At 33.2% G+C, this 26827-nt stretch overlaps 1 protein-coding gene across 5 annotated transcripts in view; it reads left to right on the top strand.

The window, feature by feature from the left end:
- The window catches only part of LRRK2 (leucine rich repeat kinase 2), a 262718-nt gene extending 236658 nt beyond the window's left edge, over positions 1-26060 (top strand). For 4 of the 5 annotated variants that reach the window (XM_074194833.1, XM_074194832.1, XM_074194830.1 and 1 more), the window contains 10 exons: positions 4625-4725; positions 5553-5747; positions 6319-6512; positions 6804-6896; positions 7210-7282; positions 9840-10024; positions 20701-20853; positions 21802-22010; positions 23597-23668; positions 25060-26060. In XM_074194833.1, coding sequence (XP_074050934.1) covers positions 4625-4725; positions 5553-5747; positions 6319-6512; positions 6804-6896; positions 7210-7282; positions 9840-10024; positions 20701-20853; positions 21802-22010; positions 23597-23668; positions 25060-25181 — 1397 coding nt within the window. In that variant the 3' untranslated portion in view covers positions 25182-26060. The remainder of the gene's footprint in view (positions 1-4624; positions 4726-5552; positions 5748-6318; positions 6513-6803; positions 6897-7209; positions 7283-9839; positions 10025-20700; positions 20854-21801; positions 22011-23596; positions 23669-25059) is intronic. The other variant, XM_074194831.1, reaches the window with a different exon arrangement.
- The last annotated feature ends 767 nt before the right edge of the window (positions 26061-26827 follow it).

Here is a 26827-nt window from a genome sequence, read left to right as displayed (position 1 = left end):
TGTTCTAGTGAGTCTTAGAGATTTTTGACCAGCCCTAACCTCTCTCTTGAACTCCTGACTCATGTCTCTAACTGCTTCTTGGATATGCTGAACTAGATGTCCCAGAGACATCTTAAACTCACCATATCAAAAAAAAAATCTCATCCATTCCAAACTTTCCCATTACTGATAAGAGCATCACTATCTTTACTGTCATTCACTTCCTATCACTAAGATATACAACCTAATTATCATCCTTTGCTCTTCATTCTCTTTTACTCCCCCCCCCCATAGCCAATCAGTTGCCAAGTATAATTTATTTTACTTTGTGATATCTCCTGCAATTGCCCCTTTGTCTCCTCTGGCACTGGCCCTGGAGTCAGGAGTACTTGAGTTCAAATGCAATCTCAGACCTCTTTACTTAGCTGTGTGACTTTGGGCAAGTCACTCAACCCCCATTGCTATGGAAAAAGAAACAAACCCAGAAAAAAAAAAAATCCTAATTTGTCTCCTGTTACCTTTTCCATATTCTTATACCTTACTTTCCTCTCTTCTCCCCTTCCCCCCCCCACATTCTCTATGATCCAGTGATACTGTTCTCCTTTCAGTTCATAGGGGAAAAAACACTATCTCCCAGTTCTGAACATTTTCGCTTGCTGACTCCCATACCTGAAACTCTGCCTCTACATCTCTGTCTCTGAGTCCTTGTCTTCTTCAAGTGTTACCCAACTTCTATTTTATTAGAAGTCCTTCTAAAACCCCCTTCAATACCAGTGCCTTTCTTCTGTTGATAGACTCTGGTTTATCCCACACATACGTGTGTGTGTGTGTGTGTGTGTGTGTGTGTATGTATACATACATACATATATATATGTATGTATGTATACATCTTGTTATACCATTGCTGGCAGTTTTCTCCTCCATGAGAACAGAGACAAACTATCTTTATATTCCCAACTTTTTTACACATTATCTGGCACATAAAACACTTAAGTTTTATGTTATTTATGGGATTTCACTCTTCTTGTATATGTTTGGCTAGCTTCTCTTCTCAGTGTCATTTACTGAATCACAATTCATGTGCTGCTCCTTAACTGTGGTTATAGCTCATTCACTGTCCTGGATTCTCTTCTTTCACTACACTCACGTGGTGTCTTCAGTAGCTCTCTGTGGTTCAGCTGATAACATCTTTATGTATATGACTACTTAATACATATCTAGCCTTAGTCTAGGTCACCAGATAGCTACTGGATTTTTTGAGGGGCATATCCCATTATCTTTCCTCAAACATTTCCTCCCCCCTTTCTTAATTTCCCATATTTCTAAAAAGTATGCAATTATCTTTTCCTTCTATCACCTAAGAGTTATCTTCAGCTACATATTCTTTCCCCCTCCAGCCCATTCAATCAGTTGATTAATATTTTTCATTATATTTCTGCAATATCTCTTATCTGACCCCCCCCACCTTCCCACCTCTCAAGTATCCCTCTCCTTACTTTTAAATCCTCATTACCTCTTTTTTTTTTTAGGGTTTTTTTTTGCAAGGCAATGGGGTTAAGTGGCTTGCCCAAGGCCACACAGCCAGGTAATTATTAAGTGTCTGAGGCTGGATTTGAACCCAGGTACTCGGCCGGTGCTTTATCCACTATGCCACCTAGCCACCCCTCCTCATTACCTCTTGTTTGAACTATATAATTTTGCATTTTAATTGGTTTCTTTTCCTCTAGTCTCTCCTCTTTCCTTTCATAGTTTCCAAAGTGATATTCCTAAAATAGTTCTAGCCATGTCACTCCATTGCTATCTGTTTGTCTTTTAAAGTCCTTCACAGCTTAACTCTATCCTACCTCTCTAAGTTCAATTTTTTTAATTCCATAAATTAAACCATTTATTGTTGAACTATGAATTACAGAGATTCGATAAGGAGAAGATTTTCCTGGTCTTTCAATTCCTTCAAGTTTCTGATGACAGATTTGACTGTTACTGTTAAGTGTTTTTATAGGTCCATGGAACCACCAGTTTCTGTTTTTATACAGGATTCACAATGCCAGATATTCACAGCCATCTCTTTATTTTAGTTTTACCACAGAAGGAATAGATACACTTGGCATGCTAGCTAATTTCAATTTTTTTTTCACCATTTTTCTGAGGGAAGTATCATGACATGTTCTGTATTTACCAACAATTCCAACCACATTGTGGATTCTGTATAACAGCAGTAACTGGTGGTTCATGAACCTACAAAATCAGTCACAATTATGGAGGTGGGATCTACTTTCTAGGTTTAATAAACATTATTTTCTTTTACTCATTCTTCAAGGTAGACAAAACTTGCTATTCCTTAGCTGAAATATTTTTCATTTCATTGCAATTATATCTCTTCCTCCTTCCTCTTTCCCTTCTTTCTCTTTCTTTCCCATTCTTTCCTTGCCATCTGCTCCCAGGGGCTCACCACATTATTTCCAAATGTAATGCAGAAACTCAATTGGCTTTTTCCTGAAAAGAATTGCATGAACTGATGCTGAGTGAAAAGAGTAGAACCAGAACATTGTATATCTTAACAGCAACATTGGTGAGAGGATCAACTTTGATGGATTAAGCTTCTCTCAGCAGTTCAGTGATCAAGAACAATTCAAAATGCCATCCACAACCAGAGAGAAAACTTTGGAGTCTCTTTATATAAAGATAGAGAGATAGAAATATACTATGTTTACTTTTTTAAAACATCTTTTATGTTTTTTCTTTCTTTTTCATGATTTTTCCCCCTTAGTTCTAATTCTTCTTTCACAACATGACTATTATGGAAATATGCAAAACATGATTATACATGTTTGTATCTGATTGTTCACTCCCTTAGGAAGTGAGGGAGTAGAAAAATAAGGAATTCAAAAGATTGCAAAAGGATGAATGTTGACACTATCTTTGCATGTAATTGAGAAAAAATAAAAGTAAATGAAAAAGAAAAACTTACTTGACTTTAGGTCTACTGCAGCCAAAGAACACCTCAGCCTCCTCAAGGAGCAAGGATTATAGGCATGTGCCAGTATACCCAATTCTTATCATCTCCAGAATCTCTAGTTTCTTTTAAAGCTTAACATAACCACTAAATAGATGAGGCCTTTGTCAATCAGTAAATATCAATTAAGTGACTGTTATGTGCCAGGCACTATGCTAAGTGCTTTTCTATGCTGCTCAGGTGTTAGAGCCCCACCTCAAATTATCTTATATTTTACTGTTTCAATCTTAAGTCTATAGCTATGTTTTTTGGATTACTCCCTTAAACTAAAACTCACACAAAGATTGAGTGTATATACCAGAAGATGACTTCTACTTTTGAGTTCTAGTGCCAACCCCTTGGCATTAATAGTTCTTTTACTGCTCACAAGCATATCTGTGTATTGCTCAATCTCACTAGACTTGCTAACTTTTAGCAAAGGCATTTTCTAAGATGCTATATAGTAAGAGCAGTTTTGGTACTAAACATTTCCCTTGAGAATCTGGGGTTTAGTCTCCCATAAATAACATACAACATCCATAGAAAGAGGAGACTCAAACTTAAAAGTACAATGGTAGAGAAGTACATGTCTACAGAGCACATATGACAACTGCTGATACAGAAAGTTTTTCCTCACTTCATAGAATTCTTATGTAATTCTCTGACTAGATACATAGTTATCTCCTGCTCAAATATCTTTGTTGAAAAGATTATTGGTGGTGGTAGGTGGGGAAGAAGAGAAAGTATAATAACCCAGGCCACCTACCCCCACCAACCTCCTCAAGCAGTTTCCTCCTATAAACCTCATTTTTCTTTCGGTTTGGAGTTCAATTCTCCAACTGATGTTCTCCAAACTAGAACTCTTCCATTGGAAGAGTTAGACTTCCAAGTTGACTTGGTGTTTTTATACACTGGTTCAGACTTAGTCATTTATTCAACAACCATAAGACTTTTTTTTTAAGTGGCAACTGTTGATTGGCTCTATAATCTTTTAGAGTTGACTAAACTTATTTATGCTTTGTGAGATTTTGAGGTGTCTATGCCTTTGTGTGGAACATGAAACCATACTTTTTTTCTCTAAAAAAATGACCAACCAGAGACTATTTCTTTTTCTTTGTATTTCAATATTTAGCTCACTGGCTTTTAAAATGTGTGTTGATAAAAAAGAAAAGAACTATTGTTTTTCATCTTTGTCTATACTCAGCTTGTAAAATAGGATAGTACTTCATTGTCTTTTAATATTCATTGAATTGAATGTTTATTATGAATATAGATAAAATTACTTTTCAACAAATACCAGAATTTTAATGTAAAATTTTCTGAGTCTTTTATTCTAAGTCTCGTGGAATTTATTGTTCCAAAAGTTGACATATTCTATTGGGAGATTGTTCCATTTATCTGAAGACAATTTGATATAGTAGTTAAGAATTGTTTCCTAGTTAGCCTATATATAGCTTGTTTTGTTTACATGTTGCTTCCCCTATTAGATTGCAACCTCTTTGTGGGTAGACACTATCTTTTGCTTCTTTGTGTATCCTTAGCACTTAGCTTCGTGTCTGCCACATAGTAGGTGTTTAATGATTGATGATTGGATCAAAACAGTGATTCTTATTTTTCTTATTGATATAATGAGGTTTATTTTGAATATTCTAGATCCAGTCAAGGAATATGGTTGTACTCCATGGCCTAAAGTAGAAAACTTAATTAAGAAGTGTCTGAAAGAAAATCCTCAGGAAAGACCAACATCTGCCCAGGTTTTTGTTTTTTAATTTATATATAGATCACCATTATTATATCAGTTTGAGCTCATGTTGGGGTTTTTATTTTGTAGGAAAAGTGTTACTAAACTTGACATTTTTCAGTCTGAAAAAGGCTTATTGCAATTCTACAATCATGTTGACTGGGTGTTTCTTTTTGCTATTTATACCAGGTATTTTTTGTTTTTTGTTTTTTGCAAGGGAATAGGGTTAAGTGACTTGCCCAAGGTCACATGGGTAGGTCATTATTAAGTGTCTGAGGCCAGATTGCAACTCAGCTCCTCCTGACTTCAGAGCCAGTATTCTATCCACTATGCCACCCAACTGTTATTTAAACTAGCTTTTGACAGGTATTAACCACAATAATTTGGTAATGATTTTTCAAACTCATCATTTCTGTTGATTTTATTGAGATTGAATGGGTTCAAAATATCATTAATATCTATTGATGATTTTGGGGGTTTTGACTCATTTGAACCAATTGCCTTTACATGATAGAAAAATTGAACTTTTTGAGCATGTATTATTTTATTCATCACTTTAAAATTGCATTAATCTAAGTATTTCTTTAATCTCCCATCCTGGGTAATTCTTTCTGAACAATCTGGTTTGCATAATCTAGCACAGAATTCAATTTACCATATTATTCTTTGATTCCCTGTCCTTCTCCCTCAAGTTAACATATAATTTTGCATTTATGAGACTTAGATTTTCCTTGATAAGTTGTAGCAAATTTTTCTTTCATAAGATTTCTCAAAGCAAAGTGTTTTAAATTAATTAAATTAATTCAAGCTGGTTTTTTTAATCAATTTTTTCCCTTGCAGGTATATGAAAATTTGAACTCAGCTGAATTATTATGTCTGATGAGATATATTTTAATACCCAAAATATCTGTAGCAGAATGCATGGTTGCTACAAACCAAAACAACAAGAATGCACTCATCTGGCTGGGTAGTGGGAACAATGATATGGGGCAGTTATCTTGTCTTGAGATGAATACTGAAAGACATATCTCTAAGGTAGGATTGCTTGTTACCAATGTACTAAAATTTTTCATAGTTATATTTTTAAAATATCAATTTTTTCAAATAACCTGAAAACATTGGGTGACTACCATTAGCTTGATAAATTGCTTGGCAAGAAATAAATGAATATATTAGAACGACTTTTATGAAAAACTAATTTGGCTAGACTATGCTATGTTACATCTGTAGTTTAAAAAGCACTGTATGTACATAAAATTGTATTAGTTAACAGGATAATTAACCCTATAGGAGAAAAAGTACATTACTCTGGCCATTATGCTCTAACAAATGTTGTATTTGACTTTTAAGACCAAATTTGCAAAAGTAGTAATACTATTTTTATTAATTAAGTAATTAATTAAGTAATACTACTTTTATTACTCATATTCACAACCTATTTAATTGCTATTTGTTTTTTAAGATACTAAAGACATTTTTGTAGTTTCTTATTTCATCTTCAAATAGGGACAGAATTGTTAGGTTTTACATGATATTCAAGTTTTCTTTAGTTATTTAAACTGGCACTGAAAATTCCATTTAAAACTTTATTGTATTCCATTGGCAGGATGTGACAGAGAGTAGAATATTGTGCCTTGCTCTTGTGTATCTTCTGGTTGAAAAGGAAAGCTGGATTGTAGCAGGAACACAGTCTGGCACTCTGTTGGCAATCAAGACGGAAGATGATAAAAAGAGCCACATGCTTCAAAGAATGACTGACTCTGTTACTTGTTTATACTGCAATTCTTTTTCTAAACAAAGGTATCTCTTGACAAGTTTGAACATAATAGGGAGAAAAAAAACAGTTTTCAACTGTCTACCTATATTACATACACGCGCACACACACACACACACACACACAATTTTCAGGGAAACAAAATATGTTTGATACTATTTTAGCATTTTGTAAGTATATTATAAATATGCAAATATATAAATGAACACATGCACACATTCACATTAGAAATAGATGACTGTTCTACTTTCTTGATACACTATGTAAGAATGATGGTCATGATAGATCTGTGACTTATGAAAGTTTGTTTTTACAGTTCCTTTTTCTGTTTTGGCACTCCACCTGGGCATATGTTCTCGTACTGTGAAGTTATATCAACTATTGTGATAATAGCTTTCTTTTCTAACAGGTATTTATATTCCAACTTTTTAGCTATTTTTAAGTCAGAGGATTGAACAATGTTTAAGGCATATGGGACAGGTAAAGGTAGGGAGTTATTATAATTATTTTTCCTGGGAGAGGGGTTAAGGAGAATAGCAATCTCATCCCTCTACCCTCCTATCATATTGGAGAGTATCTAATATTACTTTGAATTGATAAGTCAGAAACTTGTATCAATCAAGGTTTGAGCAACTTTCAAAGTATGGGCTCCACTTCTAGCTTTGGAATCGAATTAATTTTTCCTTAGTAATGACCCCTCCTTTTTTTTATTTATATTTCAGCACACAAAAGAATTTTCTTCTGGTTGGAACTGCAAATGGCAGACTAGCTATTTTTGAAGACAGAAATGTTAAGGTAAATGGTTAATGAATATTCTTTGAAAATACAAAATATCGGGGCAGCTAGGTGGCGCAGTGGATAGAGCATTGGCCCTGGAGTCAGGAGTACCTGAGTTCAAATGTGGCCTCAAACACTTAATAATTACCTAGCTGTGTGGCCTTGGGCAAGCCACTTAACCCCACTGCTTTGCAAAAAAAAAAAAAAAAGAAAAAGAAAAGAAAATACAAAATATCTTACCTCTGCAAATTCTTTGAAGACAAAAACCAGGTTAATGCAGTGGTGCTAGTCTTGGAGTCAGAGCCTGGTATGTTCATTCTGGCTCTGCCACTTTTCAGCTGTGGCACATTGAGAAAGTTATTAAGCCTCTTTTAACAGCAGTCTTCTCAGCTTTAAAATGAAAGAATTTCATTTGATAACTTTTCAGTTCTCTCTCATTTCACTCTAATTGATCCTTTGATCTTATACTTTTTTTTGTATTACCCATAGAACTTATCATATAGAAAACATTCAAGGAATTGATTCAAAAGATAAACCTGTAAGCTACCAAGAAGATGCTGGCCAAACTTGGTTAGACAAAGTTTCCTTCTCTAAGGAATTCACTGTACCAGGGCAATCCCTCTGTGCAAGTACATCCTCTGTGGCAGAGGATGTTTATAACTTTTTATGCCTTGCTTAATATTGATATTGAGAAACTACCTCAATTGTTTCAATTACTAAGAAATCTATTAATATCATATGTATATGAGATACCTTATTGTTGGTTGGAAAATGATTCAGTTGGAAGGGAAGGCAGAGAAGTGATAAAGCTATATAACAAACATCTTTAATCTCAGTTTGATTAATAAAACCATATTCAATTGGACGTTGATCCAAAGAACATTTGCCATGAACTTTGGGAGTAAAAACTTTCTTATGCTTGTCTTCGGTAACTATGAATGACTGTTGAGTAGGTTGTGACTGGGAATGAGAAAGGCAACTGTGAAACCCCTTCTCCTTTATTCTGCAAGGCTCTTGGATTTTGAAGTCCTAAGCTGTTTCTTAGAGAAGTAGTAGTCTAATTATGATTTGATCTAGTTTACTCATATGGTCTCCTCATCTTCCTCTGGGTGCCTTGTTGCTTCAGCCAAATTTGCTAGTTTGCCTGTGAATAAGAAAAGTGATTAAACTTCCTTACACACCTGTGGTTGTATACTCCAAAGGAAGTCATAGACTTCCTTCATAGTCCACTATCAAAATTTTCTACTTTTCTTAGTAGCAAAGAATTGAGAATAACTGGAGAAAATAAAATAGTATATATAAAATCTAGTTTTATGCTACATTAGTTTTAAATACTAAAACCTGAGGATTATAAGAAAATTAAAGAAAAGTGGGAAGATATTTATTAAATCATACAAAATAAAATGAACCAAAGAACAAATGCAGTATATACTGGTAAAGAATGTAAATGAAATGATCACTAAAACAAGGGTACATGAAGCATACTTATTCATGACTGGAGAAGTCTAGAAGAAAGTTTATACATGTATCTATATCTATATAAAATATGCACACACACACATTGTTAGTTGTAGTCACTATATCAGATATTTATTTGTACTGTTTTTCATCGTCAGGAGGGAGAATAATTTCTTGTTCAACAAAAGAGGAGAGATGAAAAGTGATCCCAACATAAAAAAAGGGGGATTAGCAAAACATTTTTAAAATAATTGCGAAGAATCAGAAGGTCTTAATGAATTATCTGTATTATTAGAGAAAGTGCCAATATCATAGTCAACTGCCGATCAGAAAGCATTTGTTAAGCATCTATGTACTAGACACCATGCTGATGACTGAGAATATAAATATAATTGTGAGATAGTTGTGGCTCTGAAAAAGTTTACATTCTGTTGTATCTTTAAACACTTCTCATACATCAGGCACTGTGCAAAATACTTTACAAATATTATCTCATATGATTCTCATAGCAATTGCTGGAGGGAATTGCTATTATTATCCCCATTTCATATGTGAAGAAAGTATGGCAGGCAGAGTTAAGTGAAAAATCAGTATTGAAACAAATATCAATTTTAGTGCTTTAGATAAAATTAGTTCTCAGTAATTATGAAAATGAAATATGAATTTCCAAACTTTATTTTTACACATTGGGATATGAACACTTTACTATAGTTGAAGGAAAATAAGTTAAGCATTAAGTTTTATAAAAACTTTATGAAAAAAGACAGTCACATCCAGGAATTGAAATTTCTGCTTTCTAGCTAACTAACCTGTAACATTTTAGTTGCTTAAAAACCTAATAAAATGTAATGAAAATACATGTTCTAAGGTTTAATATTTTACCCATATAATATAAGTCACTAACTAAATATGCTATGTTGATAGCCTGTTAAAGAACTACTTAATCTTTAGTTTCATAACAGTGTTTTAGTTTATTCTTTTCTCTGAATTATTAGCATTGGCTTCAAGTTAACTTTATAGATTTCATTCTTAGTCAACTTCAGCTATGTTTTGGGATTTAAATTGTGTATGTATTGTAATTTCTGAGAATGTTTTTGTCTTTCCTTTCTTGTTCAAGTTTGAAGGAGCTCCTCCTTTGAAGACATTAAATATAGGAAATGTCAACACTCCACTGATGTGTTTAAATGAATCCATATATTCATCAGAAAAAAATATAATCTGGGGAGGATGTGGCACAAAGATTTTCTCCCTTTCTAATGATTTCTCCATTCAGAAACTAATTGAGACAAGGACAAATCAACTGTGAGTTATTTTTAAATCAAACTTATTAATTTCCTTATATTCTGTTCTTCTTAATTATTTTAGTCTTGCTGATTATAATTATTATTAATTATTTAATGATATTTATGATAAGAACTAGTGTGGGATAGTGTATAGTTTGCTGGATCTGAAGACAGAAGACCACAGTTCAATCCTGTTTTTGATACATAGTAGTTCTGTAACCAAGATCAAATATAAAACAGCTGCTTATAAATATGTTGTGATATTCTGCAGGGAATTTCAGCAAAATAAAATCAAAGACTTTTGTATATTGGAACTGTAAGACCATAATATAATTTCCAGAATTTCTATGTTGCTTACTATTGATATAATGAATGTGTTGAATCTGCCAACAAACACCCCTGTAGCCCCCTGGGGACCTTATGTTTGTAGTTTGACATAACTACCACTAGATGGTGGTGTTGGATATCGCTAATGATTAAAACTTTAGGCTCTGCTGAGACAGTTCAATTTAACTTAGTTGAATGCCTATTATATGAAAGTCATTAGAAATGTAGAAATATGAACAGAATAGGAAGTTATTAAACAGAAGCAGGAGGATCATAGAAACATAAAAGCTTAACCCTAAATCAGAGTCTTCCTCTTTACTAAACCAGTTGCATTTTAACTTCAGTTGATATGCAGATTTTTATTTGGTCACTCATTTATTTAATAATAATTTTAGAGTACTCACATGGTTTTAAAAACACTGCATATTATTTATAGTCTTACCCAATATTTCCTTCAGAATAATAAAATTCTGATGGGATATGCCATATGGGCTTCCAGAGTTTAACTGCTTCCTATGACCTTGGCAAAAGAATCCTTTTGGAAGTATTTGGATCAGCTGAAAAACTTCTATTTTCTCAGTCTGCCCCTTCTAATGGTCATTTAATTACTGCCTCATTATCATCAGTAATATTTATTGAGGGCCAACTTGCTCAAATATGCAAAAGTTTTGTACTATTCTGCCCATCTTATGTGTGATCACCTTCATAACAAAACTCACCAAGAAATAACTTTTTTTGTGGGCCCTTTCTCCCTAAGACTTGGGTTATCAGTGACCTTTACTGTTGTTTGTTGTTTATTAATTTTAATTTTTGCTGCAACCATCTTAACTTTCTTAAAATATATATATATATATATATATATATATATATATATATATATGTATGTATGTATGTATATCTCCTTCTCTATGTTGAATATGCTAGTTACTCCCATGGGAAAATTTATAAAGGTAATTATAAAAATGTTATTAATCAATCTAATATATCCTCTAATATTATTGTCAAACTTTTCCTAGATTATGTTGTCATTTAACCCCAAAAGAGTTAAAGTAGTCAAATTTGATCGAACTCTCCAGTTAACAAATCTCTAGATAATTTCATAAACACTTCTCCAGATTGACAGTCTTGCTGCTTCTTTGATCCTTTTCTTGACTTATCATGGTTTTTTAATATTGAGAGCAAAGCACTTCTTTTCTTTGCCCAATCAAAAATTCTTAACTTTAGAATTCAAGCATTATAATTCTCTGGTACATTCTCACTCAGTACTTCCTCCAAAGTTACACTTTTCATAGATCATATAGAGTAAGAACCGAAAGGGACTTGGATGTAGTGAGTCCAACCCTTTTTACAAAGTCAGAAAAGTAAAATGACTTATTCCAGATCCAGAGAGTAGCAGAATAACCTAAATATTCTGAATAAAGTTCCAATGTACTATATTGTCCCTCTTTGTAGTTCTTAAATCTTTATCAAGAGTTAAGAGAAGAATTACTTCTCTTCTGCTTGATATAAAGTCTTTCATGATTGGTGGTTGGTTGGTTGGTTCTTGTCCTTTGTTACTGAAGAAAAGCTAAATGACATCACTATGTTTGAGAAATTATAGTCTGTCTGACTGTGACTGATTAGACTAATATGAGTTTAGAATGCTCTAAAACAGCTCAGGCACAAATAGTCCATGTGAACACTTGGGGTGGGTACTCTAAATTTATGGATGCCACATTTCCTTTGAACTGCTTCAATCCGGCCTTCCTCACTGACAAGAGCACACCATGCTGGGCAGTCCTGTGCCAATATCTCACCGGCTGTACAGTCAATTCTGAAGTTCTTCTTTGAGATCTTCGGGGTATCCCAGTATTGATTCTTCTGAATCCCTTGTGAGCACTTGCCTTATGTAAGTTCTCCAGAGAATAGTCTTTTTGGCAAGCATATGTACTTCTGGCATTCTAACACTATGCCCAGCCCATTGTAGTTGCACTCTCTGTAGGAATGTTGGTGTGTTTTGCAGTTTAATTTAAGATAGGACCTCAATGTCTGGTATCTTCTCCTGCTAGCTGATCTTCAGAATTTTCCTAAGATAATTTAAATGGAAGTGATTCAGTTTCCTGTCACGGTACTGGTAGTTTATCCAGGTTTCACAGGCATAAGCAATGAGGTCAGCACAATGACTCTGTAGACCTTCAGTTTAGTAGTCATTCTAATATCTCTTCTCTCCCACACTTTCTATCACCTCCCAAATACTGAGCTAGCTCTGGCAATGCATGTATCAACCTCATTGTCAATATGTACCTCCCTGGAAAGGAAATTGCCAAGGTAAGTGAACTTGTCCACAGTACTTAAAACTTCTCCATTTGCTGTAATTAATGCTTACACATAATGGTGTGGTGCTGGCTGATGGAACAACTGCATTTTTTTGGTTTTATTTTTAGACAACATAAAACAATACAAGTTATTGAAAGACAACATGCTATAATGCAAAGCTATTTCAGTGGCTTCAGATCAAGTAATATGACTTTTAGGGCCTTAATTTCCTTACCTGTAAAATGAGGTGGTTGAACCAATATCCCTTCTGGTTCTAAATCTTAGGACATCAAATTTCTGATCATTATGTAGCTAATTTTAATTATAGCAGCATAACAGGTTTTATTGTAATTTCTAACATATAGACTTTTGAGTAGATAGTTTGACTTCTGTACAAGAATTGACACACAACTGTTGACTACAAGTCCACCTCATAAATTGTAATCTATTTTGTGTTTCTATGACACTTCCAGCAATCCTATGTTTCTCCTCCTATATTTCTAATTATTCCTTCTCTGGTTCCTGTTTTGATTACTTCTGTTGGTCCTTTTATTTTCAAAGTTATTTTTTGTTTTTATTTATTTATTTTCAACCATTTGTACATGCATATTTCCAAGTTACAAAATTTCCCTCCACCCTCCTTTCCCAGCCCCCTCCCCTCAGCAGGGAACAGTCAGGTTAGCATTAAACATACATATTTTTTAAATATGTTTACAAATTAGTAATTTTTGGCATGAGGATTAAGGGAAAGAGATACATAAAAGATAAATTTTATAAAGTGTTCATCAGATTCAGAAGGAGTTTTTTTGTGTCTTTTGTTTTATTTTGTTTTTCTTCCTCTGGTTGGGGATAATATAGTCCATAACCAGTCAGATAGAGTTGTCCTAGCTCTCTGGACTGTCCAGAGGAGTTGCTTCCATCAGATTTGTTCATCTCATAATGTTGTTGATATGTACATTGTTCTCTTGGGTCTACTCCCTTCACTCAGCATCAGATCCTGTAAGTTATTCATTCTATGCTTCTCTGGAGTCCAACCATTTATGGTTTCTTATACAACAATTATTTTCCATAGTATTCATGTACCATAATTTGTTTAGCCATTCCCCAATTATTGGGCATCCCCTCAATTTCCAATTCTTTGCCACTACAAAAAGAGTTGCTATATTTTGGAACATGTAGGACCTTTCCCATTTTTTATTTCTTCTGGATAGACCTAGAATTGGAATTGCTGTGTGAAAGGGTATGAACAGTTTTATTTCTCTTTGGGCATAGTTCCATATTGCTCTCTAGAAAGGTTGGATCCATTCACATCAAAGTTATTTTGAAAATATATACTTTTGGGACGGCTAGGTGGCACAATGGATAGAGTACTGGCCCCGGAGTCAGGAGTACTTGAGTTCAAATCCGGCCTCAGACACTTAATAATTACCTAGCTATGTGGCCTTGGGCAAGCCACTTAACCCTATTTGCCTTACAAAAACCTAATATGTTTATACTTTCTTGTCTAGAGTATTGTATATAGGGGGATGATATAGTTTGAAAAGTTTATTTTCATCCTGAAATATCTCTTATTTGTAAACTTTAGGAAAATACCTCTCACATGAATTTCCAGTGTTGTCCTTTCATAACTCTAAGTATAGATAGTAAAAAATCCCTTTCCCCAATCCAGATAATCTAGATTTTGTTTTAATATCCTATATTTATTTTGGTATGGCTCATTTTTCATACTTTTTTGTATTGAAGAATTAGGAGGAGTTGAATTTTTCTTTTGACACTGCCACTTAGTCTCTGAGCTTCAATTTTCACAAATGTAAACTGGAAACAATAATGCCTGTTTTAATTATCTCAAGTTTGTTATAAGACCCAAATAAAATAATATCTTAAAATAATTTTCCAACATATGTTCCCTCCCCTTTCATCCCAAGAACCATTCATTATGACAAAGATTAGTGGGAAAAGCAGTTCAACAAAAACCATTGAGTATGAAAATATATTCAGTAGTCAAGACTTCTATAGTGCCATTCCTCTGCAAAGGTGTGTTCTCTCTTCTTTTAAGCAAATTTATTCTGTTGGTGTTCTTTCCATGTATATTGCTACAACCTTTATGTAGTTTGTTTTCCTGGTTCACATTGTAGCAATTCTTATTAGTATTTCCATTAGAATATAAGCCTCTGCTAACCAAAATACTCCAGAGTTACAAGATTTTAACAGTAATATCTAAAACTTATGGACCCCAATATGACTTTCTTCTTTTAATTGAAGATAATTTAAATGTAAAATTCAGTAACAATTTCCATCATTATCATTTAGCTATGACAAAGAAATGAAAACATCATTTAAAAAATAAATGAATGTTAATGAATTTTTTATAATGCTTTTAAGATTGTTTTCCAAACCGTGTTCAACCCAAGATGACTCCCCAATCTCTTTCTTTTACCTTGTCACCATTGTCATCTTCATGCTTTCAAAAGCCTTCCCCTCTACAGTTTTACTTCCCTGACTGGTGAATTTAGCATCAAATTTCCATTTGAGGAAGCATCCATGCCAGCTAAACTTATTTATTGCTATGATATCCTGGATTCTTATTGAATTCCTGTGATCTCCTTATTATATTCACAATATGTCCCTCTGTCACCTTCAGCTCAACAAGTATAAAACAAAACTCATATTTCTTACTATTTTTTTTCAAAAGATTTTTTAGGAAGATTTTATTTGAGGTTTACAATTTTTCCCCTAATCTTGCTTTCCCCCCCAGCCCCCACAGAAGGCACTCTGTTAGTCTTTACATTGTTTCCCTTGGTATACATTGATCTAAGTTGAATGTGATGAGAGAGAAATCATATCCTTAAAAAAATTAAGTAAAAGTTAAGATAGCAAAATTACATAATAAGATATCAGGTTTTTTAAAAAAATTAAAGGTAATAGTCTTTGGTCTTTGTTCAAACTCCATAATTCTTTCTCTGGATACAGATGGTATTCTCTATCCCAGATAGCCCAAAATTGTCACTGATTGTTTCACTGATGAGATGAGCAAGTCCATCAAGGTTGATCATCACCCCCATGTTGCTGTTAGGGTTTACGATGTTTTTCTGGTTCTGCTTATCTCAATTAGCATTGGTTCATGCACATCCCTCCAGGTTTCCCTGAATTCCCATCCCTCCTGGTTTCTAATGGAACAATAGTGTTCCATGGCATACATATACCACAGTTTGTTAAGCCATTCCCCAATTGAAGGGCATTTACTTAATTTCCAATTCTTTGCCACCACAAACAGGGCTGCTATGAATATTTTTGTACAAGTGGCATTTTTACCCTTTTCCATAATCTCTTCAGGGTAAGGACCCAGTAGTGGTATTGATGGATCAAAGGGTATGAACATTTTTGTTTCTCTTTAGGCATAATTTCAAATCACTCTTGAGAAAGGTTGGATGAGTTCACAGCTCCACCAACAATGTATTAGTGTCCCAGAGACTATGCTATTTTTTTTACAAATCTGATGATGGGCATTGTCATCCTCCCAGTAACAAAGGCTTAAAACTTTGTCTCATCCTCTTCCCTCATCTTCTACATTGCCAGTTGCTGTTAACCTCTACAATATCTCATATCTGTCCCTTTATTTTTCCTTATAAAGTTCACTATTTCTAAATTCTAAGTTCTAAACCTCTATACCTCTTTCCTAGATCACTTTGATAGATTCCTAAATAAATTATCTTCCTCTGGTCTCATTATTCTTTCATGCATCCTTCTCATTTAATTCACAGTAACCTGACTAAGGCACAGTCTGATCATGGCCCCTTACTCCCTGTTCAAAAATCCCAATTGTTTGTCAAATAAAATACAAGTTATTTAAACTAGCCTTCAGGTATCTTCATGATTCATGGCACTTCCCTTCATATTTTCTTTAATCTAGCCAAACTTGCCTTCTAGATCATGGATCATATTGCTAGAAGGGAGGTCTTAGAAACAGTCTAGTCATATCACTTTATTTTATAGATGGGAAAATTGAGGCAAGAGAGGTAAAATGATTGATCTAGCATCTAGCTCTATCAAATCAGTGAAAGAGTCATTATTAGTACTGAGGTCTTTTTCCTCAGCTAAGTCAGCAAAAATTTGTTAAAAACTTACTCTGTGCCAGGCACTGTACTAAACATTGAGGCTGCAAAGGAAAGGCAAAATGCAGTTCCTAATTCTAGAATTATCCCTCATAATTTTAGTGGAGAATACGACATGAAAATAGTTTTATAAAAAGAAGATGTGTAATATAAAATCTGGAGATGATCAATAGAAAAAAGGCAATAGAATTAAGAAAGTTTGGGTAAGATGTTTTACAGAAGGTAGAATTTTATCTCACACCTGAAAGAAATCGGAAAACATAGATAGGAAGGGAAAGAATTCCAAGTATGAATGACATCCAGTGAAAATTTCCAGAGTCAGTAAATGGAGAAATAGCATCTGGGAGAAATAGCAAAGATACCAGGGTCATTGGAGTGGGGATACACTTAAGGCAAGGAGATCAAACAGCAGACTGTTGTAATAATCCAGATGGTGGATGATGAGAGACTACTCCAAGATGATGGCAGAGGAGAAGTTAAAATCATCAGGACTTGGCTGCTGACTGAATATGTGGGGTGAGAGACAGAGTGGCTTACAGAGTCAATAATGACATATTGTGAATCTGGGTAATTCAGGATAGTGGTGTCCTCAACAATAATAGGGAAGTTTGGGGTTTGGGGGAAAGAAAATTATTTTTTTGTCTATGACACATGCAGTTCAGGGTGTCTAAAAGGCAGTTGAAAATTCAAGACTGAAAGTTAGGAGAGAGGTAAGACCTGTATAAGTAAATTTCAAAGTCATCAAGATAGAAATGACCATTGAATCCATGGAAGCAGTTGAGATCACCAAGTGAAATAATATAGAAGAAAAAAGAGAAAGGGTCCAGTTTAGGAGATACCTACAGTTAATGAGCATGAATTGGATGAAGATCTAGGAAAGGGAACTAAGAAGGAGTAGTCAGATTGAGAGGAGAACCAGGATTGAGTTGTGTCGTGGAAAATGAGAAGGAAAATCAAGGAGAAAATTGTGATAGTGTCAGACAGAGAAAAGGCCATTATATTAGGAAATTAAGAGAATACCAGCACCTTTGGATTTTGTAGCAACTTCAATTGAATATGGATGTTGGAAGTCAGCCTGTAAAATTGTAGACAGATTTTTCAAGCCATGAAAGGGAGGAGAGATATTGGACAATATGTAGTAGATATAGATGAATCAAGTAAGGTGATTTTTGAGGATGGGGGAGACATGAGCATTCTTGAAGGCAGTAAAGAAGCAACCAGCAAATAGGAAGAGGTTGAATATAAGAGAAAGAGTAGGGATGATGGATATCCTGATGAAGTAGACAGGTTAGAATAAGATTTCTTGGGATAGAGAAGTAAAACATCTTCATGTGAGACAGGATTGAAGCAGTAGAAGGAATTTGAGTGATGTGAGATTGGAAGAGGGTAGAGGAGGAAACTTTGTGAATGGCTTTTTTTTTCAGTGAAATATGGAGCAAACTTCTGAGTAGGGAGGGAAGGAGCTGTCAGACGTTTGAGGAGAGATAAAAAGGTTCAGAAAAGCTCTGATGATGAGTGGGACAGTGAATTAATTAAGAGTAAATGGAAGAATTACCTTGTCAAAGTGAGAATTCAGTTGAAACTTCCATATAAGTACCTTTTTCCTACATCATTATTGACACTCCTTGAGCTCTTCCTATGATCTTTGTAGTCTCAGTACATTTATGCGTTGTTGAAGTGTATTCATGATCCTTTTGTTATGGGTGTTACCTCATTCATTTGGAGGTCTTTACTAAAGTATTTTTCTTCATTTCCATGTATTTTCACCCTCTTTCAGTCTAATATCTGTTTGACTTCTTTTTGGGGCACATAACTTTTCCAATTGTATTAACATTATTTATGTATGTGAATTGAATTTTCGAAGTACAGAAGTACTCTGGGCCAGAACCTAAGAAGAGAAGACAGTTTCTACTGTCAAAGAGCTCACAATCCAATGTGACAATTAACAAAATATGCAGCAAGCTCTTTTTGATTTGTTGTTATTCATTTCTTCAGTTGTGTCCAATTGCTCCTGACCCTATGGCATTCCAGGCCATTCTATCCTTCCCTATCTCTAAAATCTGTCCAAGCTCATATTTGTTGTTTCCATAATACTATCTGTCTATCTCATCTTCTATCATACCTTTTTGTTTTTGCATTCCATCTTTCCCTATATCAGGATCTTTTCTAAGGAGCCCTTGCTTCTCATTATGTGGAAAAAGTATTTAGCCTCAGCTTCAGTATTTGACCTTCCAGTGAATAGCCTGAATTAATTTAAGTATTGATTTATTTGATCTCCTTGCCATCCAAGGGACTCTCAATGGTCTTCTCTAGCATTACAATTTGAAAGCATCAATTCTGTGGCACTCAGCTTTCCTTATAGTCCAACTCTCAGTCATTCATTGCTACTGGAAAAACAATAACTTGACTCTATGGACTTTTTGTCATCAAAGTAATGTATTTTTAGTATTTATGCTTTCCAAATTTGCCAGAGCCTTCTTTCCTAGAAGTAAGCATCTTTTAATTCTATACCTGTAGATGCCAACTATGGATCTTTAAACCCATAAATATAAAATCTGACACCATTTCCATTTTTTTCCTCCTTCTATTTGTCAGGAAGTGATGGGACCAGTTGCCTTGATCTTAGTGGGGTTTTTTGTGTCTTTTTTTTCATGTTAAGCTTCAAGCCTGCTTATAAATCTTTTTTCTCTCTTTTTCCCTTATTTCTTCACTTTCTGCCATCATAGTGGATCATCTGCAACAGCTGAAACTGTTGAAATACTCCTGGGTAATTTAATTCCATTTTTGATTTGTCTGACTTTTAGCATGATATACTCTGTATAAGTTAAATAAATAAGGGGATATATAGATAGACTTGTACTCTTTTTCCCAATCTTAAACCAATCAGTGTTCCATATTCAGTTCTAACTATTGCTTCTTGGCCTCCATGAATGTTCCAGAGGAAACAAGTTGATTTGTTTGAGGACTTTCTATATAAAGGATAAATAGGAAATAATCAAATGGCAGAAAGCATTAGAATTAAGAGGACTGGCAAAAAGCTTTCAGTGGAATTTTAGATGAGTCTTAAAGGAAGCCAAAGGAGTAGGGAGAATATTTAAAGTGTAAGGGACAACAAGAGAAAATTCCAAGAGCTGAAAAATGGGTTGTTCTTATTAAAGGAATAGCAAGAAAGTCAGGATGTGGTGGGGGGAAGAAGGGGAGGGAGGAAAGGGAGGAGGTAGAGAGCTGTTTAAAGTAGAAATGATTGGAAAGATTGGGAGGGAAGAATGTTGTTGATGTTGGCCATAAAGGATTTTAAATGTCAAACAGAATTTTATTTTTGATCCTGGAGATTATAGGGAACTGAAGTTTATTTGGGGCAGGGTTGGTGTTGAAATGGTCAGACTTTGGGATTGGGTTGGAATAGGGAGAGTTTGAGCACAGAAATGTTTCTCTGTTAATAGCTAGAAGACTACTGTAATAGTTTAAGTGAAAAGCATCTAAACTAGGCTGGTATCTATGTAAATAGAAAGAATGGGAGGAAGTATTCGAGAGATTTGATGTTTGAAATTTCAAAATATGGAAACATTGAACCTATAAGAGGAATCAAAGATTGCTATAATTGAAACATATTGCTTTTGAGATGCCTATGGAATATCCAGTTTGAGTTATCTAAAAGAGAATTCCAAATGGAATTCAGAAGAATGTATTCATTTCAGAGTCAGGCCTGTTTTTACTTTTCTTTGTTTCCCCCGTTCCCACTCTTAAAAAGGGCTTATTAATTGATTTACAAACTGGCTTGTTATTTTGTTGAAGTTAATACTCAGTTCTTTTAAAAACATATATAGATTAAAATTAAATTATTTTAAATTTTAAATTATTTTAAAAATTAGCTAATGTTTTTGTTGAATCCACAGAGAAATTCTATTATACACCTAAATATAGGAGAAAATAAATAATAGTCTTCTTTTTTTTGTCATAGGTTTTCTTATGCAACATTCAGTGATTCCAATATCATTTCAATTGTGGTGGACAAAGCTATCTATGTAGCTAAGAAAAACAGCCATTTCGTTGAAGTTTGGGACAAGAAGACGGAGAAACTTTGCGTCCTAATAGACTGTGTACAGTTTTTAAAGTAATTTTCCATTTTAAATATCCTTTGAAAGCTCTGTCCAATTTTAAATAGCTCACATTTTATTTAGGCAAAATTAAAAAGAGAATGGTCATATTCTTGTACCTTTTGAATACTAAATATTGCTTTAGGCAGACACTGGATTTTATACCAATAAAATAAAAATCCTTTTACCTGTTGGTGACATAACATTGTTATTGAATAATCATTTTAAAATAGGCAATTGCCATATTCTTAGGGGATCTGAACTGTGAAGTAGTCAAATTCATAAAATATTAAGTTCATTTCATGATGAGGAGCTGTTGTATCCTTTCATTTTAAAAATGTTTTATTCATAATCACTTTTTGAAGAATTGTCAAGGAGAGAAGTTAGTTTCTATGTCTTCTATTTTAAAATAATATGTAAAATTATCCTTTTTTTCTTCTTTCAATTCCTCACTTGACTTTTATCATGAAAGAGATTTTACGTTAGTTCAGGACAGAATTTAAATTAGTTTTTTTAAATGTGTCTCTTTTTTTTTTTGGTTTTTGCAAGGCAATAGGGTTAAGTGACTTGAGGCTGAATTTGAACTCAGGTCCTCCTAACTCCAGGGCCAGTGCTCTATTCACTGAACCATCTAGTTGCCCCTAAATGTGTCCCTTTAAAGACTTTTTTAGAGGACTTTCAAAACTATCAAGTTTTTATTTTCCCCATTTTTGGACAGACTTTTACATCAGCAATTATATGCCCCCTTAGTTCCAGTAAATTCCAACTTCTTGAACAGCTCAGTTTTTCTTCGAAGTTTCCTCTTCATTAAATATGCTTTAAATATTCCCCATTTATACTGGTCTATTGTTCTTTGGTATTTCGAATTTATATTAAAAAACTTAGAAATATTTACAATTTTATACAATTTAGATATAAAAAAGCTATGTCTAAACACCTGGTGAAGCTTTTGTTCATGTTTCCAGGGAGCATGCAGTAATATTAACCAAGGAATCAAAACATAAAATGACTTATTCTGGAAGAGTGAAAACCCTCTGTCTACAGAAAAATACTGCCCTTTGGATAGGTACAGGAGGAGGTCACATTTTACTGGTTGATCTTTCAACACATTGCATCATGCACATAATTCAGAACTTTTGTAATTCTATTAGAGCACTGATGACAGTCCAGTTAGGTAAGTTAAATTCCTTTCTCTTTTACCCTTTGATAAAAAAGTAATTAAAGGTTATTTTCTCTATGTTTAATATTAAATATAATGTAAAAGTAGGATAAATAGATGCAAAAATGAATAGATACCATCTAACTGAAAGAAAGGAGATGCTGAAGATCTCTGAGGTAAATATAATACTATATTTAGGAAATCAAATTTACATGTTTCCTGTTAACAGGAAAGAAAAAAGTAAGATATTATAATTGTAGTTATAATTTTCTTGGGGAAAAACATATTTTCCCCTTCAGTACCAAACTTTCTTAGAACTATAATCAAGCAGAAATTTATAACAGTCTTTCTGATACCCAAGCACTGACAAACTGCTCACAAGAACCACCATTCATTCACTGTGCTATGTTGTGCTGCCATCTTTCATTATAGTTTTAAATGTATATTATCATCAAAAATATTACCATAACTTTAGAATTTGATTCAGCAACCTGAATAGGTGTGTCTGCTAAGTGACATGAGACAAATCACTTGACAGTTTTGAGCTTCATCTTTTCCATATGTAATCTATGCTATTTATATTTCATATTTATATTAACAATCTCATTTAGTAAATTATAAAGTACTGTACACTAATAATTCCTCATATTTTCAGAGTACTATCTCAGGGATGCTATAATGATTATTCATATTATTGGCAAGTTTTATTTTTAACAAAACATTTTCTTCACAACCCTGTGAATTAAGTAGATAATACAAGTTGAATATTTATTTAGTAAATGCAAACTGAAGCATAAGTGTATTGATCATTGTCATAGTAACTATAAGACCTGAGTCATACAAAGGTCTCCTTAAGACAAATCTGGCTCTTTTTGTACTAAACCATTCAACTTCCTCATGAGAGCCCTGGGAGAGGGATTGGGACTAAACCTTTAACTTCATTGGTATAGGAAATTCCTAGGGGAGGAAATTCCCTCTAGAACTAATGGTAGTACTTTCTCTGCAACTTAACATCTTAAAGAGTTGCCTAGACCATTGAGAGATCAAGTGACTTGTCCAAAGTCACATAACTAATATCAGTCAGAGAACAGGCTTGAACCCTTGTCTTCAAGGTCAGCTCTTTATCCACTATAACCAACCAATGTGCTTTATCTACTATCCAAAGTAAGGCGAATATTATTATACATATTTTTAAATATAAGGAAACACCTTCAAAGTTTCAATAATTTGCCTATAATCACCTTACTAACATGGCAGAGCATTACCTTTCATAATATTTCTATTTTACAAAATACAGTAGAAATATATGTTGTTCATCTATTTTTCAAGTGATATTCACAACTGTAGATTTTTTAAATTATATGTTTTCATGTTGGTGTTTATTTTTGATCCTTATACAGATACAATCATGCTTATGTCTCTGTGGGAATTACATTTAAAAATTAGAATTATAAATTTACATCAAGGAATCCATATCTAAAACTAAACCTTCTACTGTTTGTAAGCAAATTGTCTTTATTGTGTTTACAGGAATTATTTTTATTGTGTTTACAGGAATTATTTTTGCAGGTATTTTATTTCTTATTTTCTTTTTTCTAAAGGGAGCCTAAAAAATGTAATGCTGGTTTTGGGGTACTGCCAGAAAAGTAATGAAAGTACTCCGAATCAAAAAGGTAAAGTTTAAAAAGATAAGCTCTCTATTCAAAACTGTAACTAGAAATTCTTTAGTTTTGGGCAACACACATATATGCCCACATACATATTTAATGGACTGAAGCTAATACAATTTTGGGGTATATTAAGAATGAAACAATTTTGAAGTAAATGCTTGAGGGAATTACAGTGGTAGTTCTAATGTAATATTGTATTCAGTTCTGTATAGCACAGTTTAAGAATATTGATAACCTAGAGTTTCCAAACAAATGAATCTCGTAAACAGCCTTCAAACTATGATATAGACTTGAAGGAACTAGGCATGTTTAGCCTGGAGAAATCTTGTGGGGGAAGCATGATAGTTGATTGTTCCATTATTAACTAGGAGCTACTAAGAAGAATTTTAGATTTTATGTCAGGAAAAACATGCTAACAATTAAAACTGTCCAAAAGTGAAATAGGTTGGGTTCCATATTCTAAGAGAGACTTTTAGAGGTACTACCATTTGTGTATATCATCTTTAAAGTTGCTTAAATGAAAACTGTAGTCTCTTGCATCTCTCAAATTCTATGATTATATTATTTCTTTGATGCTGGGAGCTTCTTCTGGGGCACTTCCTCTGCTAACATAAGTCAGAGACTTTTTCACAATCTAATTGCCTGAGGCACTGAAAGCTTCAATTACTTAATCAGATCCTCATGGGCAGCCTACATCAAAGGGGATCCTGCAACACTGGTCTTCCTGATTACCAGGCAAACTCATTTTATCTCCAAAGTAATATTACTGCCAGCAAATATAATTTTTAGTTAATGACAATATTATTAGGTGCTTTTGTTAAATATGTTATTCTTTTTCACAATTTATTTTGTATAATAGTATACATATATATATATATATATATATATATATATGATGAGTTCCTAAATGCACTCATAGAGTTATATTTTTAAATGATTAATTCTAAGTAAAATTAGGCATCAATCTACCAAGGACTTGTAATTTCAAGTATGAAACACTGAATCTGAAAATTCTTTCCATTTTGACAGATTGTAACCTACCTATAATTTATAGAGATAATTTTCTGAAACTGAAAGAAGTTTGACTTGAGACAACTAGGTAGTGTAGTGAATAGAGCACTGGCCCTGGAATCAGTAGTACCTGAGTTCAAATCCAGCCTCAGACACTTGATACTTATTAGCTGTGTGATCTTGGGCAAGTCACTTAACTCCATTGCCTTATAAAAAGAAAAAAAGAAAAAGAAAAAAGTCAGACTTGCCCCTGGTTATAGAATTAGTAAATGTCAATGTTAAATGTAAATGTTAAACACGTATCTTTCTAACTCCATGGGATGCCATGCTGCAAGTACAATATCTATCTAAGTTGCCTTTTAAGACGTGTTTTTTTTTTCTAGAAACAGAGTCTTGTTTGTCTATTTGGGACATTAACCTACCACATGAGATTGAAAACTTGGAAAAGCACACAGAAGTTAGAAAAGAATTAGCTGAAAAAATGAAAATTATTTCCATGGAGTAAGAAAGCTCATTGGAAAGCACACCTGTTCTATGTTTTTCTCTCATTTAAAAAAATTTATTTCATAACTCTTTAAAATATTTATAATGCAACATCCATTCTTGCATATAGTTTATATAAATGAGCAAATGTCTGTATTTTAATGTAACTTTAATTTGTACAAAATAACTAACTTTATAAAAGTTTAGAATTCTAAGCATAAGGAAGTATTTTAAAAATTTAAATATAGTTCTTATAATGAATTTTTGAATATGATAAATGAAATAGAATACTTGCTTACATTATGCTTATTTAGAATTATGAACTCAATTGTTCATTTGTTAACTTAATCTAAAATATTGGAAAATTGCTATTTTCTATTCAATAAATCCTATTGTCTTATAAATTACTTGTCTTGTAAATTGCCTTGTAAATTAAAATTAAATTTTAAAAATTTGAAATTTTCAAATAATTATAGCATCTAGTACAGCTCCTAAATAATGTGTAGATAATTTAAGCATAGTAGTTATATCATTAGCATAACTTATGAATTAGTATCAAATAAAATATTTCCCAATGTGAAAGAATGCTATCTGCAGTAAAGCTAATGGAAAATTTTGTGAACTGAAAGATGCCTGTTTTCCCCTTTGTTATCAAGTACTTACAAAAGTGATCATAAAAAGGGGGTAAAACCCCAATGAACAAAAATATTTATAGCAGCTCTTTTTGTAGTAGCAAAGAATTGGAAATTGAAGAAATGGAGAATATTATTATTCTGTAAGAAATCATGAGCAAGTGGATTTCAGAAAAGCTTGGAATGACTTATATGAACTGATGCTGAGTGAAACGAACATAATCAGGAGAACATTTTATACATTAAAAACAACATTGTGTTATGATCAACTATGATTGTCTTATTTCTTCTCAGAAGTACAATGATCAGACAGTTACAAATGATCTGTGATAGAAGATGCCATCCACATTCAGAGAATTATGTAATCTAAATGCAGATGAAACTTTTTAAAAATTTGTTTTGTGTTTTTTTCTTTCTCATGAATTTACTCCTTTTGTTCTGCTTCTTCTTTCACAATATGACTAATATAGGAATATGTTTAGCATGTACAACCTATATCAGATTACTTGCTGTCATAGGGAGGGAAAGAGAAGTGGAGGAGGTAGAAAAATGTGGAACTCAAATTCTTACAGAAAATGAATGTTGAAAACTATCTATACATATAATTGGAAAAAATAAAATAAAAAATAAAAAAATAACAGGTTTTGTAATAGCTTTGGAAAATAATTTTCCATTTTTTCCTTGTATTATTTGCCCTGAGATTCATTCCCTGTTTTAAAGGTAGCTGCTTGCATATTCAAATTTCCATAGACTTGATAAGACAATAGAGATGAATTTGTATTTTTTTCATTAATTTTAAGCTGTTTATGAGTTATTTTCCTAAATTAAAGACCCTTATGGAAAATGTGTGAATTTTTTTTGACATGAAAAATAAACATTTTAAATAGTATTTGATAAGACTTTAATTTATAACATTTTTATTGTAACATGACATATTTTAATGGTAGCTAGATAAAGGAAGAGATTTACTTTAAGCTTGTCAATTTTGAATTTTTGCTTAGCCTTGATGATTTTCCATATGTAAGTATATAAAGTC

The sequence above is a fragment of the Macrotis lagotis genome, chromosome 7 (assembly GCF_037893015.1).
Source record: "Macrotis lagotis isolate mMagLag1 chromosome 7, bilby.v1.9.chrom.fasta, whole genome shotgun sequence".
NCBI classification, from domain to species: Eukaryota; Metazoa; Chordata; class Mammalia; order Peramelemorphia; family Peramelidae; genus Macrotis; species Macrotis lagotis.
This window is presented reverse-complemented; position numbering and strand designations above follow the sequence as displayed.